The following is a 16,606-nucleotide window of genomic DNA, read 5'->3' on the forward strand; positions in this document are numbered from 1 at the left end:
GAGCCACGTTTACCACCACTCAACCACTTCCCTTTATGCTGTAAAGGCACTACCACTGTCATACATAATACAACAGTGGTGCCAGGAGTTTTTACAAACATACCCAATGGCTTTATCCACTGGGAGTGTGTAAAACCCTCAGCTGCCACTGCCGTACTACATATTATGGTGGCAGTGCCTTTGTAGCATAAGGGGGAGTGATTGAGTTGTGATAAACATGGCTCAGCCATACGATTTTACTGCCCTGAAAACGTAAATGAAAACAAGGCCTAAAAGAAAGACAGGCCCGAAGCAAAAAAAAAATAAAAAAATAGGCGCAGGGCCTCATGATGGGGTGGACAGGGGACACTAACAGGAAGGGGTTAACTGGTGGGGAGCAGCCAGAGGTCAAGTGTGGGGATTTGGCAATTCAGAGTGGGGTGGGGTTACAAGCATAGTAACACTGGGGGGGGGGGGGCTTGTAATTCCCAAGCAGTACCGCATGGATCGTTTGGGGAGAAGGAAGAATCAGTACCGCGTGGATCGTTTGGGGAGAAGGAAGAATCCCTGCTGTGCCGCTTACCCCTGCTATGGAGGACTTGGACTTACTTTTTGGCCGGCTCCGGAAGGCTGCTGCTTCGTGGGGATCGTCCTGGCTGCGGGCTCAGGTCTCCTCGTTGCTCGAAGGGGAGACTTCTGCGGGGGGGGGGGGGACCGGCGTTCCCGCGCTCGGCTGTCACGGCTGCCGGAGTGTTACAGCCCTCCTGTGTCCCCCAGAGCTGAGCGCTGATCAGGGAGCCCATTCGTGGACCCTCCAGGCTCGCCGGCCCGGCGTTCTCCTGCTGCGGCCGGCGGGGCCTCAGGGAGGAATCCCCGTCTACGGCGGAGCTCTTCCAGGTGGGGTCCCGCCCACACCTCTTCACCGGTCCCGCCTACTCGTCGGACGGTCTCGGGATCTTCGGCCGCCCCGGCCTGTGAGGGACGTTCGGTCGGAGCGGCTCGGCGTGGGAGGCGGCTATTTGCGGGTACCGGCCAGTCGGTAAGAGCGGCCGGCGGCTCCATCCTGCGCATGCCCAGTGCTGTGGCGGATTCGGAAGTGGCTACGGTGGGCGGAGGCGCAGCGGGGCCTTGTCGGAATCGGCCCAGGCGCACAGAAGATGGATCGTAAGCCTGTCGGCGGCAGGGGGGGGATGGCAGTCGGCCTGGCCCCTCGGTGCCTTCCAGCCCCGCTCCGGAAGTGGATCCCGATGTGTAGGACCGATCGGAGGGAGAGCTGTCAGGCTCGGATGAGGGAGAAGCTCCTGGGCCTTCGACAGCGGGGGATGCCGGATATGCGGCGGTGGGGCCTTGCCCTGCTCGGCTTGGTGAGTCCTTGAATGTTAATTCTTCTCTGCTGTCTGCTTTACATGCTCTGCCTGGGAGGTTGGAGGCGGGGTCTAGCCAGGGGGGGTCCGGGGGGGCTGGGGGTCTGCCTCATGGGTCGGGGGTCCCCTCTGCTCCACACATAGCTGGCCAAGGGCCCGCTGCGTCGGGCGCGGCTGTGGGCCTTGGGGAATAGCTGGCGGGGCTGCGGTCGTTGGTGCAGCGATTTGATGGGGGGGAACTGGTAGCGGGGCGCCAACTGCGGCTTGGGGTCACGGGACGCCCCCCTGCCCGGTGGCTGCTTGTGCGGTCCCAGCGGGGCCTGGGTCGGTGCCTGCTGCTGCTGAGACGACCGTTCCGGCGCCGGGGGTGGTGTCGCCTGCGCCGACGGCGGGGTACAAGGCGGCGGATCTCAAGCCTACAGGTAAGGATGCGGACACTGTTCGGCTTGCGGATGCGGAGAAATGTGAGGTGTATGTCTGCTTTGAGGGCCCCTTGGGGGCGCACCTCAAGCCTGAGGTCCGGGAAAAGATTTGGAAGGACGAATATGTTGAAATTTTTACGTTGCTTCCTTTGGAGAAGTTCAAATTGGATCAGGTGAAGCCGGAGGAATCCAAAAAGAAGGACCAGGAGCGGCGGCGTTATAGGCTGATTCAGCGCACTTTTGGTAATTGGTTACAGGCCTTTGCCATCTTTGCGAGCGTGGTGGGTGAGAAACATCCGGAGCATTGCTCCGCCTTGTTTTGCTATCTGGATGCGATTGGGGAGACGCACAGGGTTTACGGCGGAGTTGCTTGACTTCGTTATGACGAGCAATTCCGCCAGCGCAAGGCAGTTCGCCCTGCATTGCGCTGGGATCATAAGGACATCAGTCTGTGGATGTGACTTATGACGTCAGCGCGGGCGTCGTCGTCCTTTTTTCCAGGCACGGCCGGAGGTCAGAGCTCCCCTGGACAGCCGGCCGCTAAGCGACTGGGTTTCTGTTGGCAATTTAATTAGAAGATGTGCAAGTTCGGGTCCGCGTGCCGCTTCAAGCACGAGTGCTCCGGCTGTGGTGGTGCGCACCCCTTCTCCCGTTGTTTCAAGCAGGGCAAGACTCGTTCCGGAGACGCTCAGCAAAAGATGGAGGACGCCGGTGAAGGTGGAAAGGATGTGTCCTTTTCTAAGTAAGTATCCGGATCAGGCGGCTGCTCGTTTGCTGGAGGCTGGGTTTTCTTATTCTGTGCTCTATTACCCGTGTTCCCCCTGTGGCGGACAACTTGCGGTCGACGAGGCTTAATCCCGGGGTGGTGTCGGACAAGTTGGCAAAGGAGGTTGCGTTGGGCCGCATGGTGGGGCCTTTTTCCCAGCCCCCTTTGGCCGATTTGGTGGTCTCCCCTTTGGGATTAGTGCCCAAGAAGGAACCGGGCAAGTTTCGCCTGATTCATCACCTGTCCTTTCCCAAAGGGGTTTCGGTTAACGATGGCATTGATCCTAAAGCCTGTGCTGTGTCTTACACTTCCTTTGATGCGGTCATATTTTGGGTGCGTCAGTACGGGCAGGGCGCGCTGCTCGCGAAGACGGACATCGAGGCCGCTTTTCGGTTGCTTCCCGTCCATCCCCACAGCTTTCATCTGTTGGGCTGCAGGTGGCTGGGTTCTTTCTATGTGGACCAGTGCTTGCCCATGGGTTGTTCGATCTCATGTGCGTTTTTTGAGAAGTTCAGCTCCTTTGTGGAATGGGTCGTGCAGGAGGTGGCCGGGGTCAATTCGGTCATACACTATTTGGATGATTTCCTGTGTGTGGGCCCTCCATCGTCCAATTTGTGCGGCATTCTGCTGTCAACTATCCAACATGTGGCGGATCGCTTCGGCATTCCATTGGCGGCGGACAAGATGGAGGGCCCGAAGGAAGTGATTCGTTTTTTGGGGATAATTATTGATTCGGTGGCCATGGAATGTCGCTTGCCTGAGGACAAGCTGCTTGACCTTAAAGCGGAAATTTGCTTGCTGGTGGGTAAGCGTAAAGTGCAACTTCGGCGGTTGCAGTCTCTCCTCGGTAAGCTCGCATTTGCATGCCGTATTATGCCAATGGGCCAGGTTTTCAGCCGACGCTTTTCGGCTGCTACGGCCGGTATCCGGTCGCCGCATCACTATGTTACGTTGACTGCGGAGCATGCCGAAGATTTGCGGGTCTGGCATGTCTTCTTGACGTCCTTTAATGGTCGGTCGCTTTGGCAGAGGGGCCTGGTTAGTAGCTGCGATCTGGAGTTGTACACAGATGCGGCTGGCTCCACTGGCTTTGGCGCTTACCTCGGGGGACGGTGGTGTGCGGAGCGTTGGCCTGCGGCGTGGCGTGAGGCTGGGTTCTTGCGGAATTTGGTTCTGTTGGAACTTTTTCCAGTGGTGGTTGCGGTGGAACTGTGGGGGGCGGAATTCAGTGACAAAAAGGTACGTCTGAACTGTGACAACATGGGCGTGGTGCAGGTTATCAATCGGCTTTCCGGTTCATCTCCACCGGTGATCAGGTTGTTACGTCACTTGGTTCTACGTTGTTTGCAGTTGAATATTTTCTTGTATGCTGTTCATTTGCCTGGAGTGGCGAACTCGGTGGCTGACGCTTTGTCTCGGTTTCAGCTGGACCGGTTCCGGGAGTTGGCAAGAGGGGGAGCCTTGTCCGCCGGAACTGTGGCGAATTGCGTTGGGATCGCCTCTGGTTTGGTCGGACGGTCGCTGAGTGATGTCACGTGGACTGCGTATTCCAAGGTATGGCGGGAGTGGGCGGGCCTTCTGGAGCGGGTTGGAGCAGGTGCGGTAAGTATGGACTATCCATCCCTTGTGCTGTATTTCCTTTGTTTGAATTTTGAGCAGGGGGTGTCGGCATCGGCCATCGGCCGTAAGCTGGCGGGTTTGGCCTTCCTGTTCAAAATGTGGGGTCTCCCTGATTTTACAAAAGACTTTGTGATTCGCCAGGCCTTGAAGGGTTATCGGCGGGGTTCTCGTCGGCCGGACGGCCGTCGTCCAATCTCGTTTGGAATGCTGGGGGAGTTGGTGAGTCAGGTGCGCTGCACGTGCTCTTCCCAGTACGAGGCATTGTTGTTCAAGACAGCCTTTGTTTTGGCCTTTTTTGGGGCGTTCCGTATTGGGGAATTGGTTAGCAATAATAGGAAGGTTCCTGGTGGCCTGTTGGCGGGAGAGGTAAGTTGTTCTGGCTCTTCTGTGGAAATCCAAAACCGACCAAGCCGGCAGGGGTACGTATGTCCGCATGTACCGGGTGGGGGGTTCCCCCCTCTGCCCGGTGTCCGTGTTGCAAGAGTTTCTGGGGGCACACCCGCCTGTTGGGGGTTCTTTCCTGGTGCATATGGACGGCTCATCCGTGTCCAGGTTTCAGTTTGGGTAAGTGTTTCGGAGGTGTCTGTCTGTTCTGGGTTACAGGGCCGGCGATTACTCTTCGCACTCCTTCCGCATCGGGGCGGCTACTGAGGCCGCCAGGTGGGGAGTGGATGACTTGGTTTTAAAGCGGATTGGTAGGTGGGAATCTAACCGTTTTAAACTGTACGTTCGTCCTCATTTGTTGTAAGTAGTGGAAAGGGGGGGCTGTGCTGTTATTGATTTGTTTGTCATGTTTTCTTGCTGTTTTCGTTACAGAGGGAGCTGCCTGCCTTATATGGATCGTGGGGCATTCATATGTGTTCTGGGGGGCTAGGCGGGCGGAGGTGCGGCCCAACGGACACCAATTTGGTTTCTCCAGGGAGGAGGCCACTGTTAGATGGATAGGCGCGCCGGGCTTGCTCTGGTGCAAGGTCCTGCCAGAAGTGCACAGTTTTGCTCGGCTGGACAGGGCGCCGGGCGTCTTGGTGTTGCACGCTGGGGGCAACGACCTGGGGGTCCGATCCATGCGCCACCTCATCCGAGATATCAAATTTGATTTTCTTCGACTGCGCTCCTCCTTTCCCGATATGATCATCATTTGGTCAGAAATTGTCGGCCGGACCTCGTGGCGTTTTGCGAGGTCGGTCGCGAGGCTGAACAAAGCCCGCATTAAGGTGAACTCGGCTGTTAGCCGTTTTGTCTGCCGCAATGGGGGTTTGGTGGTCAGGCACAGGGAGCTGGAGGTTGACACATGGCGTTACCTGCGGGGTGATGGAGTGCATTTGAATGCGGTGGGGACCGACTTGTGGGCCCTTGGTATTCAGGATGGTGTTCAACGAGCTTTGCGGCTTCACACCTGTGTGCTGTGGCGGTTGGGCGTCTTTGGAGGCGTTAACAGATTTTTGGTACAGTGCATAGGGTGACCCATCTAAGGTATGGAGCCCTCTAGTGTATCCCGGTTAGTAGTGGATTAACCGGGAAGTGGTAACAAGAAGGTATCAGTGGTGAAGTGTGTTTGTTCCCGAGCTGGTGTTGTTCGGCTGGGGACCGTTGGATTTTTGATGCTGATACCGTTTTTAATTGGAATTTTTGGTGCCTCCCAAGACCAACAACCCCTTTCTTATGTGATACTGGAGTATTTATGGTTTCATGTTTTAAAATGTTTATTTTGGTTATTTGTTAATAAAATGGCCTACTAGGCCACAATTTTCTCCAAGTCGGTTGTCAGTAGCATTTTGTTTAGAGTTAAGAGAATGGGAGTGGGTTCATTTTAAGACTAAGAGTGGGCCTCGGTTATACCCTAATCAAGCATCTCACTTACTGTAAATAAACCTGACAAGCCAAGTGTTGTATGGAAACAATACATTAGCAGTGTAGCCACCAGATCACTTCCACACACCCCCGTTAGTGCCGGCCACTTCTCCCCCACACACACACACACCTCATCCATGTTTCCTGGGTTCCATGCACCCATTGGCAGACCTAGGATTGGCATGGCAGGTACCAACAGGTGGAGGGAAGGGAGATCAGCGAATGCCCATTTGCTGATCTCCCCTTCCTATTTGATGACCCAAAAGCAACATGTAAAACATAATTTCCCATCCTGGTGTGTAGAGTGTAGATGTTTGCAGTTCCTAACCTGCAACATTTATCCAGTTAAAGTTTATATGTTTTATTTTCCAACTTGGATGAGAACAGTTATGTACTTATAAATATATATATATTTAAGTTAATATACTTAATGGTATTTATTTTAAGACATTTAAGTTAGTACATTTCAAAGTAAATACATTTATCATATATTTTATTTGTCATTTGTTAACACCAAATGCAGATTCTGCATGTGTTTTTTTTATAATTCAGTTGTAGTGCCTTGATCATGTGTGTGTGTGTGTGTGTGTGTGTGAACAATGTGGTACATTCAATAGTGTAAACATAAAAACCGATTCGAAATTTTAGAAATTGCTAATCAGACAATGGCAGCTTGATTCTTCTATTAAGCTTTTGCATCAGGTTTCTCAATCCTTTGGACACCTGCGCTTTGTGTGATATTGACTATGCCCCTCCCCCTCATGAGATTTTCAAAAAGGGGCGGAGCATGGGAGACCTTAACCACCTCTGGACCGGAAGATTTTCCCCCTTAATGACCATATTTTGCGATTCGGCACTGTGTTATTTTAGTGGACTATTGCGTGGTCGTGCGACACTGTACCCAAATAAAATTGATGTCCTTTTTTTGCCACAAATAGAGTTTTCTTTTGGTGGTATTTGATCACCTCTGCAATTTTTATTTTTTGTGCTATAAACAAAAAAAGGGCGAGACTTCCAAAAAAAAAAAAAACAATATTTTTCACATTCTGCTATATAACATTCCCAAAAAAAAAAATGTAAAAAACTAAATTTTTCAACATTTTAAGCCAATTTGTTTTCTGCTACATATTTTTGGTAAAAAAATCGCAATAAGCGTATTTTGATTGGTTTGCACAAAGGTTATCCCGTCTACTAACTACAAGAAAGATTTATGTAATTTTTTTTTTTCACTAGTAATGGCGGCGATCTGCGATTTTTTTGCGGGACTGAGACATTGCGGCAGACAGATCAGACCCCTGACTGACATTTTTGACACTTTTGTGGGGTCCAGTGACATTACTACAATAATCACAAAAACAAGGAAGCTACAAAAGTAGCTGCATTTGCCCAGGGGACTTTATATAAGGGCATCACACTTATCAAGACAAAATAATAGTTACATACCATATGGTTCAAGTAATTTTATTAAACAAATGACAAAATTTGTATTGTCCAATACAACAGGATAGACTGATTAATAATAGCATATAAATAATACAATTCCAACATAGGCATATACATGAAAACCATGATAAAAGCGCTGCATCATATACACTCTACGCATTTCTCGAAGTATAATTCGCTTCCTCAGGTGTGGATGCACATCATGCGTCCATAAAGTAAAATCATAGTGTAAGTAATGTATATATACATATATTGGGTATCTAGACTGTATCATAAGTAATGAGACAAATATTGGACAGATAAGCCATCAATGTTCTGTACTTACTGGATCAGTCTAAACAGGACAAAACTGGAAACCGTGGTTGGCCGGAAAGTCTAACCCGGGAGCCGTGGGGGGGGGGGGGGGACCAAGGGGCGAAGGGGTGGTGAGGAGGACAGAGCTGGCGGTGATGAGGTGTATGCCCATGTATCTAAATACAGATTAAGAAAGGGAAGATTAAAGAAACCAATAAGCCAGGCAGGGACTGTAAAAATAATAAGTGTATGAGGTATGAATGACCAAAAGTAGTGCTGACTGGCAGGGTTAGATTATATAATGTATATAGTGTAGGGCAAATTACTTCAAAAGCCAAACACTGTTGCTTAAAAGTGAGGGCTAAGAAGGAAAAAATAATTAAAAAACAACAAAGTAAAAAAAAATGGACTCAGTTTTGACAGTGATAAAAAATGAAAACCCAGGAATGGTGCCAAAAAAGTGAGGCTCTGCTCCGTCATGAAAGTCCCCAAACGCTTGCATTGGGCGTCCCCTAACGCCATGTCTGCTGCCTAAAAGATGTGGGGAATGCCAGAGAGAGGTTTGGCCGCCGGGTGCGAAGGCGGTCTCCTCACTAGTGGCAGCAGATGTGTTGACCGTCACGCTGGCATGTAGCGCCAGCAGTAAATAGTCGGTGTCACCCATCAATCGTGGGAACATGGTGACAATGAACATCAGAGCCCCAATGTCCATACAAAAACAAGGAAGCTATAAAAGTAGCTGCATTTTCCCAGGGGAGTTTATATGAGGCACCACACTTATCAAGACAAAATAATACATACCATATAGTTCAAGTAATTTTATAAAACAAATGACAAATTTGTATTGTCCAGTCCAGTACAACAGGATAGACTGATTAATAATAGCATATAATAATAAAATCCCACATAGGTGTAGGGGGTCAGCCCCTTGAATGACTAAACTCCATTACACTGTACTTCTATTGAGAAAGTCCCACAGACTGTCATGCATCTTTCAGCCACAAGATGTCACTGTTGTTGTTAATGAGAATAAGCCACAGTTGTTGTTGTTGCTTTAAGTGAGGGAATCTTTCTGGAAAGGAGGAGGAAGCAGGAAGTTCCTGGGACGGTGTGGTGTCGTGTCTCGATGGCTGTGCTGAGCTGAGAAAAGGGACGGTATGCTGTGGCCTTGAGGGGGCATCTGGACTGTATAATCCAGGGACAGAGCAACAGGATCTTGCCAGAGGAGACAGAGCTGAACTGTGGTACTACGGATTGCAGCTGAGAACCAGAGAAAGAGAGGAAAGAACATCCCAGAGCACCTCAAGCAAGTTACAGAGCAAGGGGCCAGACTGCAGTGACCTCCAAGTGACAGAACAAGATAAACAACCTGCAAAGAAACCCAGACCAGTGCATAAGAGACTGCAGCTACAGACAGCAAGGAACAGATCCAGAGACCTTACTGCATCCACCATCACGGAGACTGAGATAAAGCAGCTGCACCTACAGAACTGTGAGTGTGCACCGGTGCTAACCTGTGGCAGGCCATAGAGCAGGTTTATGTAGACAGAGCGTTGCAGCAACGTGTCCCGGTTAGCGGGAATCAGATAGGATCATATAGCAGAGTAGCCTGTATTCCTGTGTGTGCGTTGGCGGGAGCGCCATTTTATGTATCACGTTGCAGTTAACTTTGCTGTAAACCTATGTAATCTGTTATTACTGTTAACATCATTCTCCGGCCATTATACTCTGTTGGTTAATAAAGCCGGTTTCTGCTTCAGCCTCATTGTCTGCTGTACCGTACTTGAATTCCTCATTGCGGTCCCCTACTCCTCTGGCCGTTACAAGTGGAGCTGCGAGCAGGGTACGGTTACAGAGATGGAGGTGGCTGAAGGAAATGTGCATGATGCTAATGTGAGTACCTCAGGCAATGGTGGAACCCCTGCAAGGGCCCTCCCTATGGGCATGCTGTTTAACTTGCTGCCAAAATTTGATGGCAAGAACATGTCACTGTCAGACTGGGTGACAAGATTACAGAGCACTGCAAGAATTTACAATGTCAGCCCAGAGTTACAGGTAGAAATTGCTTTGGCTGCCCTGGAGGGTGAGGCCCGGAGCAGGATCGGAGCAATAGCATAGGGCCAGCATGACTAGGTGGACAGGGGAGTGTAGGGGTTAAGTTAGGAAACAAGTAGACAGTGGTGTCATGGGGGGAGCCTAAGTTGTTTAGTTAGCTTAGGGGGAGGTGGGGCTGGCAGGCAGGAAGAGGTGGGATCTGCTGGGGGGCGCCAAAATCCCCTCACTTGGCAGAAGAAGCGTCCCTGGTGAGGTGGTGTCCCCCTTCCCTCCCTCCTTCCGCGCTTGGTGCCCTCCTGCTGCTGCTGTCTGTGCTGTGCCTGGCTCCCTCTTACTTCCCCTGTCTGCACTTTGGGCTATCTGGGCTGTCCTCCCCCCCCGGTGGCGGCGGTGCTGCTGCTCGGCCAGGTCAGCTCTCTCCTTCCTCCTCCCCCCTCCCTCCTTCCCCCGCAGGCTGCACGCTCGCCGATCTCCCTCCGGTGGGTATATCAGACAGGCAGGTGTGCGGCTGTGTACTCCAGCCGGCCGCCCCCTCCCCCCCCGCTGGCTGCATGCTTGCCCGCTCTCCCTGCGTACTAGGCTCTCCCGGCTCCTAGGGGAATGCGGAGGGGGCAGGCTTCCTTTCGGCTGTCCTGCTCTTCACCCTCAGCTAGCCCAGTACATCTACCTCGTGGTGTGCGGCGGGGCATCCGCACCCCCCCTTTTTTTCCTCTGCCTGCAGGCCTCCTCCCGGCTGCACGGTCTTCCTCTCTCCACTGCTGTGCTGAAGCTGCCACACAGCTGGCACTTGCAGCTTCCTCACCGCCCTGCCCACTGGCACATTATCACCCACATCTGCCCGCGGTCCCCTGCTTCTCCCCACCAGGATGGCCGAGCTGGACTGCTTGCTCTCCCGTCTCCGCACCGCGGCCGCGGTTCATGGGGCGGCCTGGGTCCAGGCTCAGGTCGCGGCGGTACTGGGTGACCAGAGCCCGGCTGCGACGGCGGGGGGGGCGGGACTCCACTCGCGCTCGGAGAACCAGGCCTCCGGAGCGTTTCTCCCCGGACTCCCCCCCGTGCTGGTAAATCTTTTAGGAGCCCCGTTTGGGAGCCTCCAGGCCCACCGGCGAAGCGTGCCACTGCTTCGGCCGGTGGTGCCGCTGGGAGGAATCCTCGGCAGCAGTGAAGCTCAGGGGGTGGGAGGGGTAGGCGTGCCTCAGTTTCCCCTCCCCCTTCCCCTGGGCGGCAGTCAGGCAGGAATGCGGACTCCTCCCCTGAGGTTCTCGGTGTGGGGGAGGAGTCTCAGCGGGGGAGGAGCGGTGATGCGGCTGCCGGGCTCTCCGGTGCCTTGGCCGGCAGCCCCCATAGGTGTCCGAGATCCACTAGGCCCGGGGCTTCAGTTCAGCAGAGGGGCACGGGTCATGCCACGGCGGGCGCTCCAGTCTCAGGGCATGCTGCCGGAAAGTCATTTGGAGGCGGGACCGGTGTGCGGGGTTCCACGGGACGGCCACACAGTTTGCGGGCATCCGGGGGCAGGCCCCCTTTATGGCCCTCCACGGAGGCATCTCCACCTGCGATGGATCGGTCGGAAGGCGAGCTGTCGGGTTCGGATGAGGAGGCGACTTCAAGCGGCCCAGCTGAGAGGGCTTCCGGAGCAGCGGCTGGTGGTACCACCCCTGGGCAACCCGGTGAGTGTGAGACTTCTGTGTCTGTCTGTGATTCTTTACGTGAACTGTTGGGTCTAGGTGGGGGCAGCGCGTCGGGGTCGCGGTTGCCCACTAGGGGGGAGGTGGCATCTGTCCAGTTGGCGGGTGGTAAGCCTGCTGCTGTTGGGTCAGATGGGGCATTAGTTTCCTTGCTGTCTGGGCTGCGGGCAGCTGGTCGGGCGATTCGACACGCAGGGGGGTGCTAGCCCCTCGCCAGTGGTGGCGTGGGTCCTGCCCGCTTCTGGGGGGGTGACGGCGGGGCTTGTGCCGGCGCCTGGGGCCCACGGGGCGGTTGGCGTACAGGCCGCGGCAGTCGTGCCATCCCCGGAGGCCGCTTCCACAGCGGTGGGGGATGCGGCAGGGGGGTCGGAAAAGGGGGCTGCGGCTGGGGACAGTGCTAAGAAGGGGGACACGGTCCAGTTGGATGACTCGGTGAGGTGCGAAGTCTATGTTTGCTTCGAGGGACCGTTGGGTGCGCATCTGAATGCGGAGGTCAGGGAGAAGATTGTCAAGGGTGAGTACGTGGAAATCTTTACTCTTTTGCCGCTGGAAAAATTTAACTTGGATAGGATCAAGCCGGAGGAGAACAAGAAGGAGAATGAGGAGAAGCGGCGGTATAGGTTAATCCCCCGCACTTTCGCTAACTGGTTGCAGGCGTTCGCGATTCTTGCTAGTGTGATTGGGGAGAAGAACCCCGAACCTTGTTCGGCTCTCTTCTTTTACTTGGATGCTATTGGTGAGGCGTACAGGGTGTATGGGGGTACGGCGTGGCTGCGGTATGATGAGCAGTTCCGTCAACGGAAGGCCATTCGACAGTCGCTGCGCTGGGACCACAAAGACATTAGCCTCTGGATGCGGCTTATGTCGTCGGCGCGGGCTTCCCCGCAGTTTTTTCCAGGGGGGGGTGGCGGTTCTTCTACCCCCGGGCAGTCGGTCAATAAGCGGCGGGGTTGCTGTTGGCAATTCAACGATGGTTCCTGTAAGTTCGGGGGGTCCTGTCGCTACAAGCACGAATGCTCTGGTTGCGGAGGTGCCCATCCGTTGTCCCGCTGTTTCAAGCGGGGTAAGGGACGCTCCGGGGAGCCTGGTCAAAAAAGGGACGACGCCGGTGATCTTGGAAAAGATGCTGCCTTTTCTAAGTAGATACCCATATAGGGCAGCGGCTCAACTCCTAGAGGCCGGGTTTTCAGATGGTTTTCGTATTCCTTGCTCCATGGCTACCATTCCCCCTCATGCGCGGAATTTGCGGTCCGCACTGCAGCATACTGCGGTGGTGTCCGACAAGCTAGAGAAGGAGGTGGCGTTGGGTCGGATGGGTGGAGCGTTTCCCGCTCCTCCATTGCCTAATTTGGTGGTTTCTCCGCTGGGTGTGGTGCCCAAAAAGGAGGTCAATAAGTTTCGTCTCATTCACCATCTCTCTTTCCCGAAGAGGGGGTCGGTGAATGATGCGATTGATTCGGCAGCCTGCATGGAGGCTTATACGCCTTTCGATGCGGCTGTGTTTTGGGTTCGGCGCTATGGGCGGGGGGCACTCATGGCGAAGGCTGATATTGAAGCCGCCTTTCGGCTGCTTCCGGTTCACCCGGATAGTTTTCACCTGTTGGGTTGCCGGTGGCAGGGGGCTTATTATGTACATCGCTGCCTCCCTATGGGTTGTTCCATTTCTTGCGCATTGTTTGAGACGTTCAGCTCTTTTGTGGAGTGGGTGGTGCAGGACGTGTCTGGGACGAATTCCCTCATTCATTATTTGGATGATTTCCTTTGCGTGGGTCCGCCTTCCTCCAACGTGTGTGCCGTGCTTCTTGCTACGTTGCAGCACATCGCGGCTCAGTTTGGGATTCCGCTTGTGCCAGCCCTACCACGGTGCTTAGCTTCTTGGGCATTGTGGTGGATTCAGACGCTATGGAATGTCGCCTGCCGGAGGACAAGCTTTGGGCTCAAGTCGAAGATTCAGGCTGTCTTGGGCCTTCACAAAATCCAGCTTCGCTCCTTGCAGTCGTTGTTGGGCAAGCTGAACTTTGCGTGCCGGATTTTGCCAATGGGTCGGGTTTTTTGTAGGAGGTTGTCGGAGGCCACGGCGGGAGTAACATCGCCCGCGCTTTATCCGCCTCAACAAGGACCATAGGGAGGACCTGCGACTGTGGCACAGTTTCTTGGTCGACTACAATGGGAGGGCTTTATGGATGTCGGGGCCAGTCAGCAATTTTGACCTGGAGCTGTACATGGACGCGGCGGGTTCCACTGGGTATGGGACTTTTTATCGTGGGCGGTGGAGCACGGCGCCTTGGCCTGCGTCATGGTCTGTGGCAGGTCTCCTTCGGAACATGGTCCTTTTGGAACTGTTTCTGGTGGCGCTCGCCATGGAGATTTGGGGGGACGCATTCCGGGATTTGAGGGTTCGTCTGCACTGCGATAACATGGCAGTGGTACAGGTGATTAACCGATCCTCGGCTTCCTCGCAGCCGGTGGTTCGGCTGCTGCGACAATTGCTGCTGCGTTGCCTTAAATTGAACGTTTTTCTTTATGCTGTGCACATTCCGGGGGTGGTCAACACGTTAGCTGACGCCTTGTCTCGTTTTCAGTGGGACCGGTTTCAAGAGCTGGCGCCGGAGGCGGAGCAACAAGGGGTCCCGTGTCCCGAGTGGCTGTGGGAGATTGCCTTGGGGTCCTCGCCGGCTGGATCCAACGTTCTGTGAGTGAGGCTACGTGGTCAGCATATTCCAAAGTATGGCTCGAGTGGTGGGAGGTGCTGCGTTTGGCAGAGCTGGATAGCGGGGATCCTGAGGTTTGGTGGGTGGTTCTTTATTTTCTGGCGCGACAGTTTGAGAAGGGTGGGTCGGCGTCTGCCGTGGCTCGCAAGTTGGCCGGCCTGGCCTTCTTGTTTAAGTTGCAGGGTAGTTACGATTTTACGAAGGACTTCGTTGTTCGGCAAGCTCTGAAGGGGTATGGGCGGGCCCATCGCCGTAAGGACAGTAGGCGCCCTGTATCCTTTCCCCTCTTGCAGGATATTTCAGCTACATTGGGTACGCTGTGTTTAACTGCTTATGAAGTCCTCCTTTTTCGGGCAGCGTTCTGCCTGGCGTTTTTTGGGGCCTTTCGGATTGGGGAATTGGTGAGCCCCTCTAAGGGTGTTTCGGGGGCCTGTTGGCGCAGGATGTGTCCGCCTGGGGGAGGAAGTTCACATTTTGCTCTGTCGGTCCAAAACGGATCAGTTGGGTAGGGGCGTGCGGGTCCGGTTGTTTGCAATGCCGGCATCGCCTTTGTGCCCGGTTAGCAATGCGAGTGCTTTTTTGGCTGTCCAGCCGCAGGTGGGTGGCTCATTTTTAGTGCACGCTGATGGGGCTTCCTTGTCCAGATATCAATTCATCGGGGTGTTCCGTAAGTGTTTGAGGGTCTTGGGTTTGGATGCAAAATGCTATGCCTCACACTCCTTCCGCATTGGGGCGGCCACGGAGGTTGGATGAGGATGTGGTTAAGCACATTGGTAGGTGGGATTCTAAGAGGTTTTCGTTGTATGTTTGTCCTCATCTGTTGTGATTGTCGTTGGGGATTTGGTATGTGCGTCTGTGTTTGTACAAGGAACCTGCGGGGGGTTTGCTGTTATTTTGCCTTTTGTTTTGTTTCTTTCAGGTGAACCGTGCCTCGTCTGGATATTGGGACACTCGTATGTGATTTGGGGTGCCAGGCAAGCAGATGTCCGTCCCGGTGGTAGACAGCTAGGATTTACCAGACAGGAAGCCTGCGTCCGCTGGCTGGGGGTGCCGGGTATGATGTGGAGCAGAGTGGTGCCTGAGGTCTATAAATTTGCTCAGTGGGGCAGGCATCGGATGGGCTGGTGCTTCATGTGGGGGGTAATGATCTGGCGGTTAGATCCATGCGGGAACTTATACGGGACATACAATTGGATTTCCTGCGTCTCCGTGTGTCCTTCCCGGACCTGATCATCGTCTGGTCTGACAATCGCCCGTACTCCCTGGCGTTTGGCCAGGTCGGTGGAGCATGTCAACAGGGCCCGCATAAAAGTTAACAAAGCAGTGGGGAAATTTGTCTGTCGCAATGGGGGCGTGGTCGTTAGGCACCTGGAGTTGGAGGTTGAGACCTGGAGGTACTTGCGGGGCTATGGGGTGCACCTAAATGCCGTGGAGACTGACCTGTGGGCTCTGGGGTTGCAGGACGGTATACAGAGGGCGTTGGGGGTGTGGAGGGGCACTCAAGGGTAAGGTTTCACCCTTGGCGTGCGGTGGCGTCTTTTTGTTGGTCTTTGCTGGCAGGTGCAAGAACCTTTAAGTCAAGATAATGGTTCGGGACCCACTGGTGCGTTTCAGTTGAGGTCAGTTTGACTGGAAGGAAACATGGGTACACTGCGGGTAGAGTGTTGTCTCAGAGCTGGAGTTTTGCGGCTGGAGGCCTAGTATGTTTAAATGGGCCCGCAGTGTAGTATTTAGTTGAACATTAAAATGGGGGGCCTCAAAGACCAACAAAAGCTTTAACTGTTTTTTGACGTTTCTGTTTTAAGGAATGGTTTTTCCTTTATGTTAATTTAATTTGAAATTGGTTAATAAAAGGGCTGCTATGGCCAATTTTATTCCACTTACGGTGTCGTCTCGATTATTGGGATAAGGTAAAGGTGAAAGGGTGCAAGTGGGTCGTGGGTTGGCCGTTTAGCCAGGTTTTATAGTGACATCTGTTCTACGCTAGTCATGTGTTCCTACAATCAGAATGCCATTCGGGCTATCCAATGCCCCGAGCACCTTCCAGCGGCTGATGGAGAAGTGTCTAGGAGACCTGAATTTCGAAGCAACCTTGATATACTTGGATGATATCATTGTATACTCCGCTACTTTTCAAGAACACCTAGACCGACTAGGACAGGTACTCAAGCGGTTGCGATCCCATGGCCTGAAAATAAAGCCAAAGAAGTGTCATCTCTTCAAGAGGAAGATAGAGTACCTAGGCCATACGGTGTCCCAAGATGGGGTGCTGCCATCTCAAGACAAAATGGCTGCAATACAACATTGGCCAGCGCCCAGAACACGGGAGTTGAAGGCTTTCCTCGGTCTGACCGGATATTACCGGCGATTCATCAAAGACTACGCAAAGATTGCGGGTCCTCTGAATGAGCTGCAG

The 16,606-nt window shown here is 53.6% G+C and overlaps 1 protein-coding gene across 1 annotated transcript; it reads left to right on the forward strand.

Annotated features, from left to right (window-relative positions):
- Window positions 1–4,247: 4,247 nt before the first annotated feature.
- Window positions 4,248–12,622, forward strand: LOC309566906 (uncharacterized protein; the record flags this gene model as incomplete). Its single annotated transcript, XM_082272247.1, has 2 exons — window positions 4,248–4,517; window positions 11,651–12,622. The coding sequence occupies 2 exons, from the start codon at window positions 4,248–4,250 to the stop codon at window positions 12,620–12,622; spliced, it is 1,242 nt and encodes a 413-aa protein (XP_082128373.1).
- Between the last annotated feature and the right edge of the window lie 3,984 nt (window positions 12,623–16,606).

Source organism: Pelophylax lessonae (genome assembly GCF_965119305.1).
Source record: "Pelophylax lessonae genome assembly, chromosome: 11".
NCBI classification, from domain to species: Eukaryota; Metazoa; Chordata; class Amphibia; order Anura; family Ranidae; genus Pelophylax; species Pelophylax lessonae.